Source organism: Sorex araneus, chromosome 6 (assembly GCF_027595985.1).
Source record: "Sorex araneus isolate mSorAra2 chromosome 6, mSorAra2.pri, whole genome shotgun sequence".
NCBI classification, from domain to species: domain Eukaryota; kingdom Metazoa; phylum Chordata; class Mammalia; order Eulipotyphla; family Soricidae; genus Sorex; species Sorex araneus.
The window spans coordinates 69,710,913-69,729,955 of record NC_073307.1 but is presented as its reverse complement, the minus strand read 5'-3'; the positions used below and the strand labels follow the sequence as shown (position 1 = coordinate 69,729,955).

At 38.8% G+C, this 19,043-nt stretch overlaps 1 protein-coding gene across 8 annotated transcripts; it reads right to left on the bottom strand.

Moving 5' to 3' along the window:
- Nucleotides 1-7,003: 7,003 nt before the first annotated feature.
- ZCRB1 (zinc finger CCHC-type and RNA binding motif containing 1) lies at nt 7,004-19,041 on the bottom strand. 8 transcript variants are annotated; one of them, XM_055141192.1, is made up of 9 exons: nt 18,895-19,022; nt 18,302-18,412; nt 16,925-17,010; nt 13,965-13,993; nt 11,929-12,040; nt 10,428-10,535; nt 8,935-9,047; nt 8,756-8,831; nt 7,004-7,404 (listed from the first exon to the last, which is right to left on the bottom strand). In XM_055141192.1, the coding sequence occupies exons 3-9, from the start codon at nt 17,006-17,008 to the stop codon at nt 7,273-7,275; spliced, it is 654 nt and encodes a 217-aa protein (XP_054997167.1). In that variant the 5' UTR covers nt 17,009-17,010; nt 18,302-18,412; nt 18,895-19,022; the 3' UTR covers nt 7,004-7,272. The 8 variants fall into 8 exon arrangements, with proteins under 8 accessions (XP_054997167.1, XP_054997166.1, XP_054997168.1 ...); XM_055141191.1 differs by having other exon boundaries at nt 18,731-19,004; XM_055141193.1 differs by lacking the exon at nt 18,302-18,412 and adding an exon at nt 14,108-14,211 and having other exon boundaries at nt 18,731-19,004.
- Between the last annotated feature and the right edge of the window lie 2 nt (nt 19,042-19,043).

Sequence of the window (19,043 nt, the reverse complement as noted above, 5' to 3'; positions counted from 1 at the left end):
GCAGACTAGTTATAGTGGGAAAATTATTGTAACTACCCAATTGCCTAACCACAGATGTGTGATTAACTATATATCTGTATTTATATAAATTTATATATAAACTATATGTATAGTTTAACTTTATTCTGCGAATCCTCATTATTGCTTGCTTTTTTTCCTCCAATTTGGTTTTTCATGTACTTTCTGCCTCATAAAAATAGTGGTGTTTCCAAGGACAGTAGATACATGGGCCAGGAAGATTGCTTCATAGTTGGAAGCCTGCTTCATGAGCGGGGGAGGGGCAGGGGTGGCAGAAGGAAGCTGGAATAGAGAAGGGATCACTAAGAAAATAATGGCAGGAGGAACCAGTTGGGATGGGAGATGTGTGCTGAAAGTTGATAAAGGACTAAACCTGATAACTTCTCAGTATCTGTATTGCAAACCATAATGCCCAAAAGCAGAGAGAGAGTATGAGGAATATTGTCTGCCATGGAGGCAGTGGGAGTGTGGGAAAGAGGGGTATACTGGGGATATTGGTGGTGGGTATTGTGCACTGGTGGAGGTTATTGATCATTGTGTGATTGTAACTCAAAAATGAAAGCTTGTAGCTATATCTGTGATTCAATGAAATAAAAAAATAAAATAAAATAAAATAAAAAGTGGGGTTTCCTTGTCTTGATAGACCATTTATATTTCTCACAGAGCTGGTCTAGAGGCCATGAATACTTCTATTTGTTCTTTGTCTGGAAATTATTTATATGAACACTTCAAATCTTACTGACTTCATGGTAGGATAGGAGATTCTTGGTTGGAGGTTCTATTTCATTCAAGAATTTGAATTCAAAATAGCATATTATTCCCTTTTTGCTTGTGAGATGTCCAATATGAATAAGGGAATTCCTTTATAGCTGTTGCTGCTTTAGGAATCTACTTCTCTCTACGGTTCTTGTCATTTTAAAAAGGTATTTTTGTTTTTAATTGATATCAAACCATTAAAATTGTTTACAATTGTTTACAATTCTCCACACAACAGAAAATTAGTTTAAAGTGTACGGGTTAGTGTCGTTTAGTAGATTTATAATGGGATGCAACCTTTATCAAGTTACTAAACATTCTTATTACTTCAAAGGAGAAGTAATATATTTCGTAGACACCACTCTACCTCTCAGTTTCCAGGTCTCCCTCAGTTTCTTACAACAATCTGACAAATTTCTGTCTCTATGGATTTACCAATCTGTATTTTTTTTTGCTTTTGGGGTCACACCTGGTGATGCACAGGGGTTACTCCTGTCTCTGCACTCAGGAATTACTCCTGGCGGTGCTCAGGGGACCATATGGGATGCTGGGAATCGAACCCGGGTCGGCCGCGTGCAAGGCAAACGCCCTACCCGCTGTGCTATCGCTCCAGCCCCCTATTCTGTATATTTTGTTTTCAACAGAATTATATAATATACAACATTTATGTTTGACTTATTTCACATAGCATAATATTTTTAAGGTTGATCCTTATTTATTTTTCATGCTGTTAGGCATTCTTTTTAAAGAATATAATAGAGAAAGTTCACATATGATACACTGTATGTATGTGTGCATGTGTGCATGTTTGTATGTATAGTTCAACGAAGGCCATTTGGAAATTATTTTCACCTTAACTTAATTGAGACCATTTATTGAGCATCATTGTGTTCCAGATACCTAGCAAAGCACTGTTCTATTTTTTCTATAACTGTATTGTTAGATGAAAAAAAGAAGTAGCATACTCCTATTTTTATTCAAGAGTCTATGCCAAACCTCATGAATCCTAAGCTCGGCCTCACAACCTGTGATTTTGTCACAGAAATCATATCATCCCGGTTACCAAGATTCAGTGTAAGATTGTGGGGAGTGAATAACAGGATAACAGTAAATTTGACTTTGAAAAAAGAAGGTAATATAAATTAATTTCTTGGGGGACATTTGTAATTTCCCTCTGATTCACAGTAGAAGATCTTTTCACTGCAGGGGCGGCAAAGGGGATATAGGTGGACTGTCAAACAGCTGGTCACCTATGTTCCTTTTAGAGCATTGGTTCTTGCCATTTTGATCACAATGTGTCTTGGTGTCCCCTGTCTTGGTTTATTTTGTTTGAAACTCTTGATTTCCTGGATGAAGATTCAAAGCTCCCTCCTCAGATAGGGGATGTTATCAGTTGTTCTTTCTTTCACTAGCAATTTCTCTTTTCCTTTCCTCTTCCTTTAGAGTCCCTGATGTGAATATAATTCCCTTTAATACGTAAACCTCTTATGTTGTCTTAATATTTTGAAACTCGGGGACCAGAGCAATAGTACAGCGGGTAGGACACCCGCCTTACACGCTACCAACCCGTGTTTGATCCCAGGCATCCCATATTGTACCCTAAGCACCGCCAGGAGTTATTCATGGTGTAGAACCAAGAGTCAACCCCTGAAAAGCACCAGGTTGTTGCCCCCCCCAGAAAAAAATCACCACATGAACAAAAAAAAAATTTAAACTATTTTGGAGGAATCGCTCGGGATGGATGATGTATGCTGAAAGTAGATAAAGGACCAAACATGATGGCCTCTCAGTATCTGTATTGCAAACCATAATACCCATAAGTAGAGAGAGTAATAGGGAAATTGTCTGCCATAGAGGTAGGGGGAAGAGTGGCACAGGGTGGGGATACTGGGGACATTGGTGGTGGAAAATGTACACTAGTGGAGAGACAGGTGTTCAATAATTATATAACTGAAACTCAAACATGAAAGTTTTGTAACTGTAGCTCACGGTGATTCAATAAAAAAAACTCTTTATTTTTCATTTTCTGTTTTAATGATGTTTTCTACATAGTCCTTTAGATCACTGATTCAGATCCACTAGTGATTCAGTTCAGCTACTGTGCTTTTTAGAGCATTTGTTTCTGTTTGTAGGTTTTATTCATGCTTTCTTTTCAAGTTAACGAGAGTATCTTGCCCGCACGGTAGTCTGGGAAGCTCCCCACTGTGTTCAATATGCCAAAAACAGTAACAAGTCTCACAATGGAGATGTTACTGGTGCCCACTCGAACAAATCGATGAACAATGGGACGACAATGCAATGCAATGCGCAATTAACCCCTTATTAATGGGCAAATAATTTTTCCCATTCCATGGGTTGCTTTTTTCTTTCATTCATTTTTTTTTTTTTTTGGATCATACCTGGTGATGCACAGGGGTTACTCCTGGCTCATGCACTCAGAAATTACTCCTGTCTGTGCTCAGGAACCATATAGGATGCTGGGAATCAAACCCGAGTCAGCCACGTGCAAGGCAAACATCCTACCCACTATGCTATTGCTCCAGCCCCTCCATGGGCTGTTTTTGTATCCTGGCTCTCATTTCCTTGGAAGTTCAGAATCTTCATAGTTTAATGTAGTCCCATTTGTTTATTTTTGCTTCCACTTACTTGGTCTGTGTTTTTTCATCTTTGATGGTGCCTTTAGCTTTACTGTCATGGAGGGTTCTGCCTATGTTTTCCTCTATGTACCTTATATATTGAGGTATGATACTGAGGTCTTTAATCCATTTGACTTTTGTGTACGAACTATTTTTTGCATGTAACTGTCCAGTTTTCCCAGCACCACTCGTTTCAAAGGCTTTCCTTGTTTCACTTCATATTTCTTGCTCCCGTATCAAAGATTAAATGATCATATATTTGAGGGGCTGTGTCAGGATATTCAATTCTATTCCACTGGTCTGAGGGTCTGTCTTTATTCTTATACCATGCTGTTTTAATTACTGCTTTACAGTACAGTTTGAAGTTGGCGAAGGTGGCGTCTTCCATCTTTTTCCTTTCCTAAGGATTTGCTTTAGCTATCCAATGGGGTTTAATACTCCATATGATTTCTGGAGTATTTGATCTATTTCTTTGAAAAATGTCATGAGCATTCTTATAGGGACTACATTGAATCTTTCCAGGTGTTTGATTTGATTCTACATTTCTTCATGTAATTAACCCTATTTTCAGTGCATCATAGTCTGAGAAGATAGTTGATATGATTTCTATCCTCTTGATTTTTCTGGAGGTATATTTTGTGGCCCAGCATATGGTCTATCTTAGAGAATATCCCATTTGCACTGAAGAATGTGTACTCATCTTTTGGAGATTAAAAAAGCCTTGTATATACTAACTTACCCTCTTTTACATTTCTTCCTTCAAAGCCAGCATTTCCTTGCAGGTTTAGTATTTAGTCTTAATGATCTATCAAGAGGTGATATAGTGATGTTGAAGTCTCCAACTACTATTGTGTTGCTATCAGTGTCCTTTAAATTTATTAGCAGTTACTTTAAGTATTTTGCTGGTTACTCACTAGTTGCATATGTTTAGAGGGTAATTTCTCTCTGATATACATATCCCTTGTTTATTAAGAAATGACCTTCGCTACCTCTTAAGACCTTTATCAGGGGCTGGAGCGACAGCACAGCAGTAGGGCTATCAACCCAGGTTCGATTCCCAGCGTCCCATAGGATCCCCTGAGCACCGCCAGGGATAATTCCTGAGTGCTGAGCCAGGAGTAACCCCTGTGCATCGCCGGGTGTGACTCCCCCAAAAAAAAGAGCTTTTTTTAGCCTGAAATCTATGTCATCAGATACTAGTATGGCCACCCAGCCTATTTGTTTGCTTGAAGAATTGTTATCTAACCTTTTGACTTTGTGTTTGCTTTTACCATTCAGACGTGTTCCTTGTAGACAGCAGAATGTTGGAACCAATCAATTTCTAAGTCCATTTTGCTACTCTATCGATGTCTATTAATTGGTATGTTTAGACCATTGACATTGATTATTGTTATGGGTTTTTTTTTATTTTTATTTTTTTTGTTATGGGGTTTTGTATCATCTTTCTGTAGAAGTTCAGTGTGTCTGTGGGGTTTATCTTGCCTTAAAGTAGCCCTTTCAATTCTTTTAAAATTGATATTGAGACTATGAAGTTCCTTAGCTGTTTATCCGTAAAGTTGTGTATCATTCCTTCAGATCTGAATGCGAGTCTGGCTTGGTAAAGTATTTTGGCAAGGCCTTCATTTTTTTTTTCTTTCCAAAACTAAATTCCACTATTGCCTTTGGGCCCACAGGTTCTCACTTGACAAGTCTGCTGTAAATCTTAGGGACACTTCTTTACACATTTTATCTCTATCTACGGTTTTCATCAGTCTATTTTGGATATGTCTTGTATTCTTTTTATTAGGGTCTTTTTTAGCTGGTATCCTTCAGGCTTCCCAGATCTGGATGCTTGCTTTGTTAATTTCTCCTTGAGGTTGCCTTCATCTCCCTGGACTGATTCTTGTGTATTTCTTGAATTAATCCCAATGTTCTTTCGTCTGCTATTGATTTTTTTGAGGTTTCCCTCCAACTACTACTATTGTCTGAAGATTTTTTGCATCTCATTTCCAAGCTCACTGATACTGTCTTCAGCTGCTTTTGAATCCTTGAGTTTTCATTTCACCTACCAGATTTTTTAGTATTTCGATTTGTAGTTTTCTTATTTCTGTCCTGATATCCTCCTGTGTTTTATTAAATGTTGTTCCACTGTTTGAGCTTGTTAAACATCCTCACCACTTCATCTCTAAATTCTTTATCAGAGACATCATGTAGGTGGATATTCATTTTTGAGAATTCTGGGGTTATCTTCCTCTTATTCCTGTGTGTGTGTGGGTGTGCTGTTTCCCCATGGGTGCCTTTGATAGTCTAGAGGTGATTCTTCCCAATATACCTTCAAGGCTCATCTAGCACTGCCAGGGAGTGCTCTGGGGGACTTGGTTTGTAATGGTCTTGTCTTTCCCCATCAAAGTTATCACTTCCAATGTGTGATTGCGTGGAGCATTTTGTGTTGATTCAGAAATGTGTTCTTTGGCCTCAACTTATTGCTGCTCTTTTACTAGGGTTATATCGTTTGTTGCATTGACCTATATGAGATTTGGGGGACTGCTGATTAGAGTAGGGGCTAACAGACCTAGTGTAGTTGGAGTAGCCAGGATTCTCTGGTGAAAGTTCAGTGTAAGAGGCCAAGATGTGGATCTTAAGGGACATAAAAGGAGTAAACCACATTCACCACTGTCTGACTTGTGGGAAAAGCAAAGTGCAAACGGAATTAGGGTCAGTCACAGAGTGTGTTTGAATCCTCCTACTGGTTGGCTTGCTTGCCTGCTCACAGGAAACTTTCCCACACGGCATTTGTGTGGAAAGGCCTTCAATGAGGTGCCTCAGGGGGAAACCTGAAAGGTTGCTTGTGCAAAGTGAGTCCTATGCTTGTACTCTGTCTTTTAATTAGTGCATCTAGGTCATTGACATTGAGATGATTACCATGTAATCTTTCTGTGGAAGTTATTATCAGACAACTTTCTGTAGAAGTCTGATGTGCTTGTGACATTGTCTTGTCTTAAATTAGCCCCTTCAGTTCTTGTAAAGTTGGTTTTGAGTCTACGAAGTTTCTGAGCTTTTATTTTTCTATGAAGTTGTGTATCGTTCCTTCTAATTTGAATGAGAGTCTAGCTGGGTAAGTACTCTTGGTGGGGCATTCATTTCCTTGAGTTTTACTATATTCACTCACTGACTCTGGTTCTGCAAAATGTCCTTTGATAAATCTGTTGTAAATATATGGGTAATTATAGCTTATCTAGATTGGGATAAAGCTAAAATATTTACAAATTTCCTTGAAAATTTTATCATTGAATAAAAATAAATTTCACATTTCTTAAGAAGTGTTTGCTTTTAATTTTTGTTTTGGGGCCATAACTATTGGTACTGAGGATTTAGTCCTGTCACTGTGTTCAAGGGTCACTCTTGGTGATTCTGGGGATTAAGTACAGTTAATTCTTAATTCCTGTACTAATTCTCTGGCCTGAAGAAGTGCTTGTTTTAAAGAGCACTTCTTGTTAAAATATTTATTTTAAAAGTCCTCATGTAAACCATTTGGATGTGAATAAAATTTTATAAATGTTTCAAAAAAGTATTCCTACTATCCATCCTTTTATTTGGGATGACAATAACATTACTATGACAGTATTTTCTTTTTTATTCAAATGAACTGTTTTCAAGGTGAATTGTTATTATAATATCTTGATTTTAAAATTTTATTCCGATAAGACAAGACAGAAAAATGATTTTATAATTATTTTTCAATTTCAATGAACTATTCTAGAATAAAAAATACTTGATATTAAGTGTTTTTATGTTTGAATACTGAAAATAATCATTGTTAGCCCAAATAAACTGGTACCATCAATATTTAAAAAATTAATGAGATTTACATAATAAATAAATTTTAATCACTAAGCTCTTCCTCATCACTGAAATACGTGCTTTTCTTTATTCTTGGGCGTCTTGAATCATCTGATGTTGAGGGACCTCCTGAATTGGGTTTCCATTTGTTTTGTTCTTCTTCAATTTTGGCTTGCTGTTAAATGATTCAGAAAACAAAGTGAAAAACCAGAAATCTAATATTATTCATTATGAATTAATCGAAATCCCACCATAATGCAACTCACCCCACCTATTCAGCCCATGCAGATAATTCCACTCCATTATGATAGTTTATTTCCCAGCATACCCAAGATACTGTTTTTATTTGCTACCCAAAATTATTCTAGATTGTTTTATTGATCAACAGGCATGTCAAATAAAATCAATAGTTGTGATTGGGGCTGTTGTATAAAATATGACAAGTTAACTGAAAGGAAAAAATGCATTTATAATTTATACATTGCATTAAAATAGAATAATTGACTATGTAAAAATTATGAGATTCTATCCCTACACTAAGAAATATCTCATACGCTTATAAAACATTTTCATTTCCTCCTGAAGCAGAGTTTCTTGCTCTCAAGTGGTATTCAAGGCTCTGGGCTCAGTGAAACTTAGCCTGGCTATATGGGCCAGATGGGTTCAGCCTCAGCCTCAGTGGTGCTGAAGTCTTCAGGAGGTAGAATTTGTGGTGCCAGGTATCAAACTCTGGTCTGAATTCCAGCCCTGTGAGGTATCTCCCAGTCCTTAAACTCTTTAAAACTTTGATTCAATAATTTTTTTTCTTTTTGGGGGTAAACTCAGTTTAATCAGTAACTTTTTCTTAATTCTTCAATGTAAAGATTAAGATACTTAAAGTGTGTAGGATCCTTAAAATTTAGAACTAATGGGAACTATTCTGTCATATTGCTCTATAAGTCTTATAGAAATAGATTATCTCTGGGGCTGGAGTGATAGTACAGCAAGTGGGTGCTTGCCTTGCATGTGGCTGACCTGGGTTCAATCCCTGGCACCATATATGGTTCCGCAGTTTCCCCAGGAGAGATCCCTGAGTGCAGAGCCAGGACTAAGCCCCAAGCATAGCCTGCTGTGGCCCCAAAATGAAACAAAAAGAAACAGTCTATCTCCTAAATCTTATGAGGAAAAGGGGAAAGATGGCAGTTAAGGAAGGAACATAAAGCTACTAATCTAGTTACAGCATAGTACTTTATTTAAAACATATATTAGGATTTCCAAGGAGTGCTCAGAAGGCCTCAGGTGACCACCTGGGTGACCACCTCAGGTGACCACTCAGGTGATCACCTGAATAAAGTGGTCCAGCAGTCTAATATAAGGGCCCAAGGATATGATGCTGCTAGTGTCTGCACGGCCGCAGCTGGCAATGCTCATAGGATCATGGGTACAGGGAATCAAATCTGGGTCAGACATGTGTGAGGCATGCACCCTAACCACTATATAGTCTCCCAGCGCTGGCATGGTGCTTTTGAAAAAGAAATATTCAGTACCTGGAAAGCTATGGCCTGACTAAGACTGTCAAGAGAAGGATCTTCACCTTCATCTTCACTCTCTTCTACTTCTTCACTAAATTATTATGGGGAAAAAAAAAATCCAAATACACTCAGTCAGTAGTGAAAAGCCAGAAACAGTAACACCACCACATTTAGTAAGGAGTAGACATACATACATTTCTTCTTCTGGTTCAGGAATTTTCTTCTTCTTCTTTTTCTCTTTTTTCTTTGGAGGTTCACGTTCTCCAAGCATATTTTTGGGACAGGCATAACTTAAGTGTCCACTTTCCTTTTATTTTCAATAAAAGGAAAAGAAAAAAGCTATATATATGATATTAAACTTTCCTGGTACTTTAAGGCTAAAAGATTTTAGAACTTAGCAAAGAACATCATCATTATTTATACAATGAGAACTGAATAAAATATATTAATATTTAGAAATGAGATTATATTATTACTCTCTCTGAGCTACTTTAACAATAAGGAAGTATTTTGGTTGTTTCTCTAAAAGTAGTCTTCTTTCAAATATCTTATACCTCAAGTTTCAGAACATAAAACAATCAAAATTTAACTGGACTCTGTAGCACTGTCATCCCATTGTTCATCGATTTGCTCGAGCGGGCACCAGTAACTTCTCCATTGTGAGATGTTGTTACTGTTTTGGCATATTGAATACGCCACGGACAGCTTGCCAGGCTCTGCCTTGTGGACGGGATACTCTCGGTAGCTTACCGGACTCTCCGAGAGGGATGGAGGAATTGAACCTGGGTCGGCTGTTTGCAAGGCAAACGCCCTACCCGTTGTGCTATTGCTCCAGTCTTACTGGACTGGACTCATACTTTAAATATAAGTTGGATGGGGATACAGTATTCTTATTAACTTTTAAAATGTTTAAACATTTTTGCTTCAAAAACAAAATACTTAGTATATTTAATCTTACATTTTGTGTCAGTTTTTCGGATTTCATATATAGACTATACCTAAACTATCGAATTATGGTACTACTACCTAGAATTCTTTAGTGGCTTTTGAGAGCCTGTCACAATTGATACATATGTAGTAGTAAAATGCAAATGAGGCTTGAATATAAAAAAAAAAACCCAAACAATTTTAGAGGCAATATGGGAGTGGGAGACAGATCAAAAGGCACAAATTCATGCTCTGCATGCAGAAGTCTGGGGTCAATCCCCAGCACCATGTGCTCCCCTGCATTGCCAGGGCTGAGCCATGCCTTAAGCAAGGGCACCTGCATACCACCAGGTGTGGTCTGAAAACTAAAAAATATAAAACTCCACAAATCAAAACAATATTTCAAGGAGGATGACTCAAATGGTAATATATATATACTGAGCTGTAATAATTAAACTGCAAAATATTATAGAAATAAACAGTATCTTAATAAAAATTCATGGTCATTGGTATCTTTCAAGTTAATAATCAAGACTATTTTAAACCTATTTAAAATATTTTAGGAGCTGGAGAAATAGCACTCTATATTACCTAGGCTATTGTTGCATACTAAATTTCAATTGAGTTACCTAGCAGGTAAGTAGAGAGCAAAGTTAAATAATAAAGTTATAGTCAGGTAAGTCTTGGAGGCAAAATTAAGCCAGCAGTGAGAAAAATATCTTGAAGATAACTAGGAAAACTAAGGTTTAGGTATACTCACCCCACATTCATAACACTTAGATTTATCAAAGTAGTTTCGTCTTCGGATAAACTCAGCTGCTCTTCCATTGTCAATAGCAATACTTGCTTTTATTACTCTACCAAATAACTAAATCATGCAAAAATGAAAAAGCAGGATGTTATTTCACTGATACCAAAAACTAGTTATTTGATCTAATTTCCTCAAGCCTTTGATATTTTACTTTCAATATTATTTTATCAAATACCCACTTAGATGCGACAAATTCTGTACAATGAAATTCTTTTTTATAATTCTTTTTTATTATTATAATGTAGGAGCACTGCTATTTATTCAGCCACTGATTTAGCTATATAACAAAATTTTTAATTTAATTTTTTAAAAAAATTATTTATTGAATGACTGTGAGAGCAGTCACAAAACTTTCGGGTTTAAGTCTCGGTCATACAATGATTAAACACCAGTCCTTTCACCAGTCCACATTTTCCACCACCAAAAACCCCAGTATACCCTTCATCCCACACCCTCTCCCTACCTGTGTGGCAGATGATTTCCACATTACTCTCTCTCTACTTTGATTACATTCAATATTTCGACACCAGACCCAATATTGTTACTTGAGATTTTCCCCCAACTCTTAAACATTAGACACTTTGTTTTCTATTGCTGATTATAAATAGTATATGATTTTGGAATTCTGGAATTTTAATAATGAAATCTGGAGGGATTTCTACCAAAAGCCGCTGGGTTCCAAGATTTGTTTCTGAGTCTCTGGGATCATGGTCATTCAGCAACTTGATCAGGAGCCAGAGAGGCCGTTCATGGGCGGTGACTCATAGGGTGGGGGGGGAAGGGCCAGTCCCAACTCCAACCCATGAGGCCCCATGTGCCTCATCACTTCGGGGCCCAAACCTGTCTGTCCATTGGCCTCTGGAAGATGGGAAAAGGTGGTGGATTGTCACCTGTTCCCACCTGGGATAGCAAGGGGGCAGAAACTCTAATGCGGAGTCCAGACGCATTTTTGCCAAAAGCCGCTGGGTTCCAAGATTTGTTTCTCAGTCTCTGGGATCAAGGCCGAGTATAATGAAAAAAAAAATTTTTTTTTTTCTTTTTGGGTCACACCGAGCGATGCACAGGAGTTACTCCTGGCTCTGCACTCAGGAATTACCCCTGGCGGTGCTTAGGGGACCATATGGGATGCTGGGAATTGAACCCAGGTTGGCTACGTGCAAGGCAAACGCCCTACCTGCTGTGCTATTGCTCCAGTCTCATAATGAAATTCTTAATAGGAAGATCCTACCAAAGCTTTGGAAGCCAGTACAGCTTTGACTTTTTCCTGAATGGAGACGCTTGAGCAAATCGATGATCAACGGGATGACAGGTGATACAGGTGATCAGTTTAAAATGTGCAGAATCTACTGATATCCCTCAAACTTGACTATCCATGGCAAGCTCACATTTCCTAGCCTGGATGAGCACAGAGGGTTTTAAGTTACAAACCTTTTGGGAACGAATGACTTACCTGTTTGTTATTTATTGACCTGGTACAGTTCTGTGCAGAGTCTTTATCCAAAAACAAAATAAATGCTACCCCTTTACTCTTCCTGGTATCTTTATCTTTCATTATAGTAACCCTAAAAAAGCAAAAACAGTTAAAAAGAATAATTATCTACTTAAAATCAAGGGGATGTCAAGAACGGAAATGTTAAAGAAACTTGCCAGGTACCCTAAGGCTGAAAGATTTTAGAACTTAAGAACATTATCATTTTGAATATATATGAAAATATATACAAAAAGTGAACAAAATTCTTTAGGATGTCATTTAGAAAGAAAAGTGTGTAGCTTAGCAATATTTGAGTATTTTACAAATCAAATGTTGAAAGATGAAGAGATCATTAAAACAACAGAAACTAAACTCAAAGTGCTAGAATAATTTATCTTCTCTACTCTTACAAACCTGATAACCTTTCAATACCTATATTGCAAACCATATCACCCAAAGGAAAGAGATTGTGTGAGAGAAAGTGAGAAAGTGAGAAAGAGGGGAGAAAGAGAGAGAGAGAAAGATAGATAGATAGATAGAGAGAGAGAGAGAGAGAGAGAGAGAGAGAGAGAGAGAGAGAGAGAGAGAGAGAGAGAGAGGGAGAGAGAGAGAGAGAGGGAGAGAGAGAGAGAGAAAGAGGTGTTTTCCATAGAGGCAGACTGATGGGGGGCTGTGGCAGAGGGGAAATTGGGACACTGGTGGAAGGACTGGTGTTAGAACATTGTGTTACTGAAACCCAAACATTAAAACTTTGCAACTGAGTATCTTACTGTGATTTAATAAAAACAAAAAAACAAAAGAGATGTTCTTTTCACACAAAAATAAAATGAATTTGTTATATTTTATTTTTCTAGTTTCAGAAACTATTTCAATATTATTTCAAATACTACAGTGTTAAGAGCACAGAATAAGAGTACAAAATAAGCTCTTTTTCCTGATCCTTACGTATTTCTAGGTTTTTAGGCCCTTGCTTCTCTTTTTGTGTAACATTGGAAGACAATGTTCCACAGAAGTCATTGGAGAAATGGCCTATCCCAACATTGTGATAGGGAAACATTTTGTTATTCCAGAAAGGAACACAGTAAGTTCTTATGTAACTAATTAGTCCCTAAAAATTTTAAGATGAATGACATATAATAAAATTTTACCATATGCCAACTGATATGAAAGATTTAGGTTACTATGGCATAGTTCAGGTCCCCAAAATATCAAACTTGTAAGACACCCCTCCCCCCACCCCCCCACACAAACTTCTACTATTAACATGTTGACATGGTATATACCACCAGTGATGCACATTTGGATGCCAACCAGATAGACTGTACCAGCTGAGTGGGTATGAAAGGGGACCTGGAACACTGGAGGAGGGAAGTAGGTATTGGGGGTTGGATTGGTGTTGGAATATTGTATGCTGAAACTGTTATGAACAACTCTGAGAACCAAGGTGTCTTAATGAATAAAACAAACTCAGAAAAAACAAGTGGAGAAAGGGTTTTAAGCCATACCTGGCCGTACTCAGGGAACTATATTACAGTGCCAACGATTTAACTGGGGTGACCTACATGCAAAGCAAGTTCCTGACTGCCTGCAGTATCTTTCCAATCCCTAAATTCAGTATTTGTTATGTCAAATGTCTATTTCACATAAATCTACTTTCACTTAAAAAAAAAAGATGGAGAGGGTCAAAAAGATGGCTCAAGTGGACAGAGTGTAGGCCTAATGCGTGTGAAACTGGGCTCTATCCCTGAGCACTGTTGGGGTAGTCCTTGTGGCCCCTGTGCACTGCTAGTCAAGAATTGTTGGAGTTGCTTCAGGGACCCCTTGCGTAGCGGTGGAGTGGTTCCTATAAAATTAGAGATATATATCACAGAAGTAAATTCAAATAAACTGTTTTTTGTTTGTTCCAGGGACTGAACCCAGGGGCCTTGTATATGTGAGACTTATGATCTATAACTGAGCTAAGTACTAGACAAACTTCAAACTTTAAAGTTTCAAAATTTGTTGTGATTACTTACTTTACAACTTTGCCATACTTGGAGAATATCTGAAACAAAAGACCAAATAATTCACAATTTAATTAAAAACAATTATTAAAAAAACCCAGGTTGTATACATGAATCACATTATTGTTATTATTATCATTATATTTTAGCCACACCCGGTGATGCTCAGGGTCACTCCTGGCTCTGCATGCAGGAATCACTTCTGTCAGTGCTTGCGGGACCATATGTGGCAGCCAGGTATTTAACTTGGGTCGGCCACCTGCAAAACAAGCACCCTACCTATTGTACTATATCTCCAGCACTACATTTTTATTAGTTTGATGAAAAATTTTCGCTTATAGCCTACAATGTTTTTATTTAAATAACTAAAATTATTTATAGCTCTATCTATATGTATGCATACACCTATATCTATCTATTTACTTATCTATCTATATAGGTTTTTGAGCCATACCCAGTGGTGCTCAGGGATCATGATGGTGGGCTCAGAGGGCCATATTGAGGTGTTAGGATCAACAGTGAGTAGTGCAAGCATCTGACCTCTATACTATTGCTTTGACTTTCTTAACTTTCTGATAAAAGTGTGCATATAGAAGAAAAAAAAACCCTCAACTTTTCATATGTGGTAGATAGAAGACACACATACTGGACAGACACTGTGTCCCTGGCAGCAGTTATATCAGAGCTCCACAGAAGTCTTGTTCTTCAAATGTCTACGGATTGGAATACATTCTTAGTGTATCCTCACTCTATCAATTACTATTTAAGAACACTTATAAAATATAAAGCCTCTACAGCAAAAAGTTCATTCTCATCCGTCTTCTACTGCTCAACAGCTGTTAGTGCTGTACTATATATGTCTTTTCCTTCCTTTTTATTTTTTATTTTTTTGCTTTTTGGGTCACACCCGGCAATGCACAGGGGTTACTCCTGGCTCTGCACTCAAGAATTACCCTTGGCAGTGCTCAGGGGACCATATGGGATGCTGGGATTTGAACCCGGGTTGGCTGCAACAAGGCAAACGCCCTACCCGCTGTGCTATCACTCCAGCCCCTTTTCCTTCCTTTTTAACTCTATTCTCAACCTAAACAACCTCAGTCACTTCTATGTACTAACAGCTACTTACTAAATAATGCTTCTCATAAGTCTTTGAATTTATTAATACACAAATCCATTTTTTAGTTCTATACATACTGCTGAAACAGTATAGCTAGATTGCAGGCTAACAATAGTGGACTTAGAAGACAGATAGTTTCTTACATTTATTCATTCCAATGGCTTCTTGCTCTACCCAGATAACCCCTCTTCTCTAGGTCCTCTAGAATGCATCTCTCCATGTGCTCTATGCAGAGTAACCCCTCTTCTATGGGTCCTCTCCATATGTTCCCCTCTGCCTGCCAGTCCTCTCTCCACTACTTTTATCCAACTAAACGCTTTTTCTCTAGGCACTTATACAGCAAGTACCTTCAGGTTTTTATTCAAAGATCCTTTCCCAGTAAAGGATTCAGCTGAGTGACCAAAAGCTTCATTAATTTAATAAATCTTATTTCCTGCTTTATCTTTTTTCTTATTAGCATGCAACATCACAGCATTAAAATATTATCTAATAAATAATGACATTTTGTATTCCGGTGTTTCTCTATCTTGTTATACTCTAAGTACCAAGAGAGGTTTTCCTTTTTTATCTTTTGTTTACTATTGCATCTACTATTTATATGAGCATAATAGTAAACATTCAATAAAGGAATGACTATTTTCTTTTTGAATTATTTTTAAAATTATTTTTTGCCTTTTGGGGTCACACCCAGTGATGCTTAGGGGTTACTCCTGGCTCTGAACTCAGGAATTACTCCTGGTATTGATCAGGGGACCATATGGGATGCTGGGGATTGAATCTGGGTTGGCGGCTTGCAAGGCAAACACCCTACCCACTGTATTACAGCTCTGGCCCCAGGAATGATTATTGTCATATTAAGAAGAAAGCTAAACTTCACTTTTTTCTCTGTTCAAAGACTCAAGATACTTTAATTAGTTAATCAACCATTACCGTTACCTACGCCTACACAATGTCTCTGTACTTAACAGCTACCTAAAGGACACTTAATTAAAAACAAAAAGAAAAGGAAAAAAGGAAGGAATCATGCTATTCCTTCCAGGTCCTCTCATCTGTAGGATAAGAACAGGAAATTTTGTTTTGTGCAAGGTCAAGTGATAAAATAGAATGTAAAGTATTATTCCCCCTTCACACAACTTGATACTACACTAAAAACAAAATTTATTAAATTATTATGTTTTTGTCATATATGTAAATTAAGATGTATTTTTAGAATGAGTTATTGGAATGAAATGGTTTACTCCCAGAAGCCATTTTTCACAAACCACCCCAACACCAACTTCAAAAGCCAAGAAAGTAAATGTGGGGCCCTGGTTTTTATCCCTGGCACCATACACACAAACACACACACAATGTCAAGTAGGAAAAGCAAGCAGGAAAAAAAAGAGATCACTCTGTTATATGATGCTCAAGCTTCATTAGACTAGTTGTTTTCTGTGTTTATAAGCAATTTATTATTCTTGAGCTGGAGCAATAGTACAGTGGGTAGGCCAACTGTCTTGCATTCAATCCCCAGCACCCCATCTGGTCCTCTGAGCTCTTCCAGGAGTAACCTCTGAGTGCAAAGCAAGGGGTAAACCTTGAGTGCCAAGGGTGTGACCCAAAACAAAATACACACAGAAAAGGAAAGAAAGAAACTTGTAAAAACAAACAAAATTTGTTATTCTAAAATGGAACTACAAATTCTCTTTGGGAATCACAAGTGTCAAATTTTGCCACTAACACATGTCTGCAGTGAAAGTTTTTGATACTTACAAAACATGCAATTATGTACTTATTAAGAATTATGCCAAGGACAACTGTCTGCTTAAGTTACACCTGCATTTCAAATAAAGAATTAAGTAGGTAACTCACTTACCCGGTATAAGTCATTGTTGGTCAGGGAAAAAGGCAAGTTGGATACATACACCGTGCTCTTACTTGGGGCCAATCCACCACTCATTTCTAAAGAGGAAAAGAAACCCAGAAGTATGTATTTTTTTTTTGCTTTTTGGCTCACACCCGGTGATGCACAGGGGTTACTCCTGGTTCTGCACTCAGAAAATCACTCCTGGTGGTGCTTGGGACCATATGGGATGCTGGGAGTCGAACGCCCCCGGGCTCGATTCCCAGCATCCCATATGGTCCCCCGAGCACCGCCAGGAGTAATTGCTGAGTGCAAAGCCAGGTAACCTCTGAGCATCGCTGGGTGTGACCCAAAAAGAAAAAAAAAAAGCAGATAGTCTTCATTCCACCTAAGACCAATTAATAGAGGTGAGCCTGGAATATGGCTCAGTGGTAGATAGCTTGCCTTTCGTATGTAAGGATCTGGGTTTAGTCCCCAGCACTGCCAGGAAGAGCAAAAGGCTTTCTTGGGCAGGAGAGCTAGCTCAACAGTGCAAGGGCTCCAGAACTCTTGGCTGTGACTCTCAATCCCAAAAGAACCAGTAAGGAAATTGCTAATTATGATAGAATTATACATGTATTTCTCAGAATTTGGAATAATGATCCCAGCTGGGCAAATTAAAGGATTCCTTTCTCCAGATGTTACAAAAGCATTTTCTGGTTCTTCTTTCAAATACCCTCTTAACAAAAAATGGTTTAGTACTGTTTACAGTGTGAATACATAAGTGAGCTGTAAATAGATGAAAAAAAAATTCTCGAGGCTACACTTTACTTTGTGGACAGTGTGGTGGGGCTCCCAGCACTACTCAGGGAACCTGATGACTATTTCCTGAGGAATGGCTGTACTGGCAAGATGGTTTAGTGCTCTGTCAAGCAGAGTTGAGGGCCAGGACGTACTGGGAACAAAGTGAAATCCTTGGCCTGCCAGGCATGCTCTTAAAGTCTCTTGAGCTACAGCCTGCAGAGTTTTAAGACCAAGAAAGTGCTGTAAACCCTTAAAAATACTGTCTATTAGCATGGGGATGCAGAGATTTGGTCACTGATTTTTACTAATATAACTGGATACATGTTTTGCTATTTTTCTCTTAAGTGTTAAAAAGAAGTTTTAGTTTGACAGTATAAAAAGCTCTTAAAAATAAGTTTTTCCAGTTGATCTAGTGGAGCGGGTAGGGCACTGACCATGCACACAGCCAAACAGGGCTTTGAGCCCAGGCATCCCACATGGTCTCCTAAGCACCACCAGGAATGATCCCTAGTAGAGAGCCAGAAGCGACCCCCGAGCATCGCCAGGTATAGCCAAAATTAAAAAAAAAAAAAATTAAAAAATCACTAGGGGCCTGAGTGACAGTACCTGGATATGGTGCTCGCTGTGCACATGGTCGACCTGTTTTTCATCCTTGATATCCCATATGTCCCTGTGCATCTCGGGAGTGATCCCCTCGCACAGTTTCAGGAGTAACCGCTGTGCACCACCAGGTGTGACCCAAAAAAGAAAAAAAAAAACAACCAGGAGGCTTTTCTAAAAAACAATTCTGCTGATTGCTTGCTAAATTGTCAAATGACACATTTTATGTGGGAACAGTTCTAGAGGACATTTACTATAACGAGTACGGTTTTGAAAGACGTCGCCTTTCATACACATCTGTTTCATCTTCTTTGTTTCTTACTCCTGGCCCTGAGCTCCGGGAACCCCCGGGGAGCCGGCGTTCACCCGCTGCACACAGCTCCGGCTCTCTACGTATGAAAAAATCAAAAATCCAATCGAAATTTACTTTCGTACCTAATTTAAAGAAGTCAACAAAGTGTCCACGAAAGCCAGACTGGCCTCAGTCATCTCAGACCGCGAGCAGGGCGGGATCGGGCCCCGAGCAGGACAGGGCACGGGGCGTGGCGCCGGGGCTGCTGGGGGGCGATTTAGCGCGCAGGCGGGCGCGGGGCGATTACCTTCCGGCGCGCCGACGCGGGGCCCCGACGGGCGCGAGCTTCAGAGGCTGAGGGGCCCAGCCCGTCGCACGTCCGCAGGCGACCGCGGGCCGCGGCGGCGGCGTCTCTCCCGGGCGGGCGGCGCCGGCGCCTGCTGATGACGTGTGCGC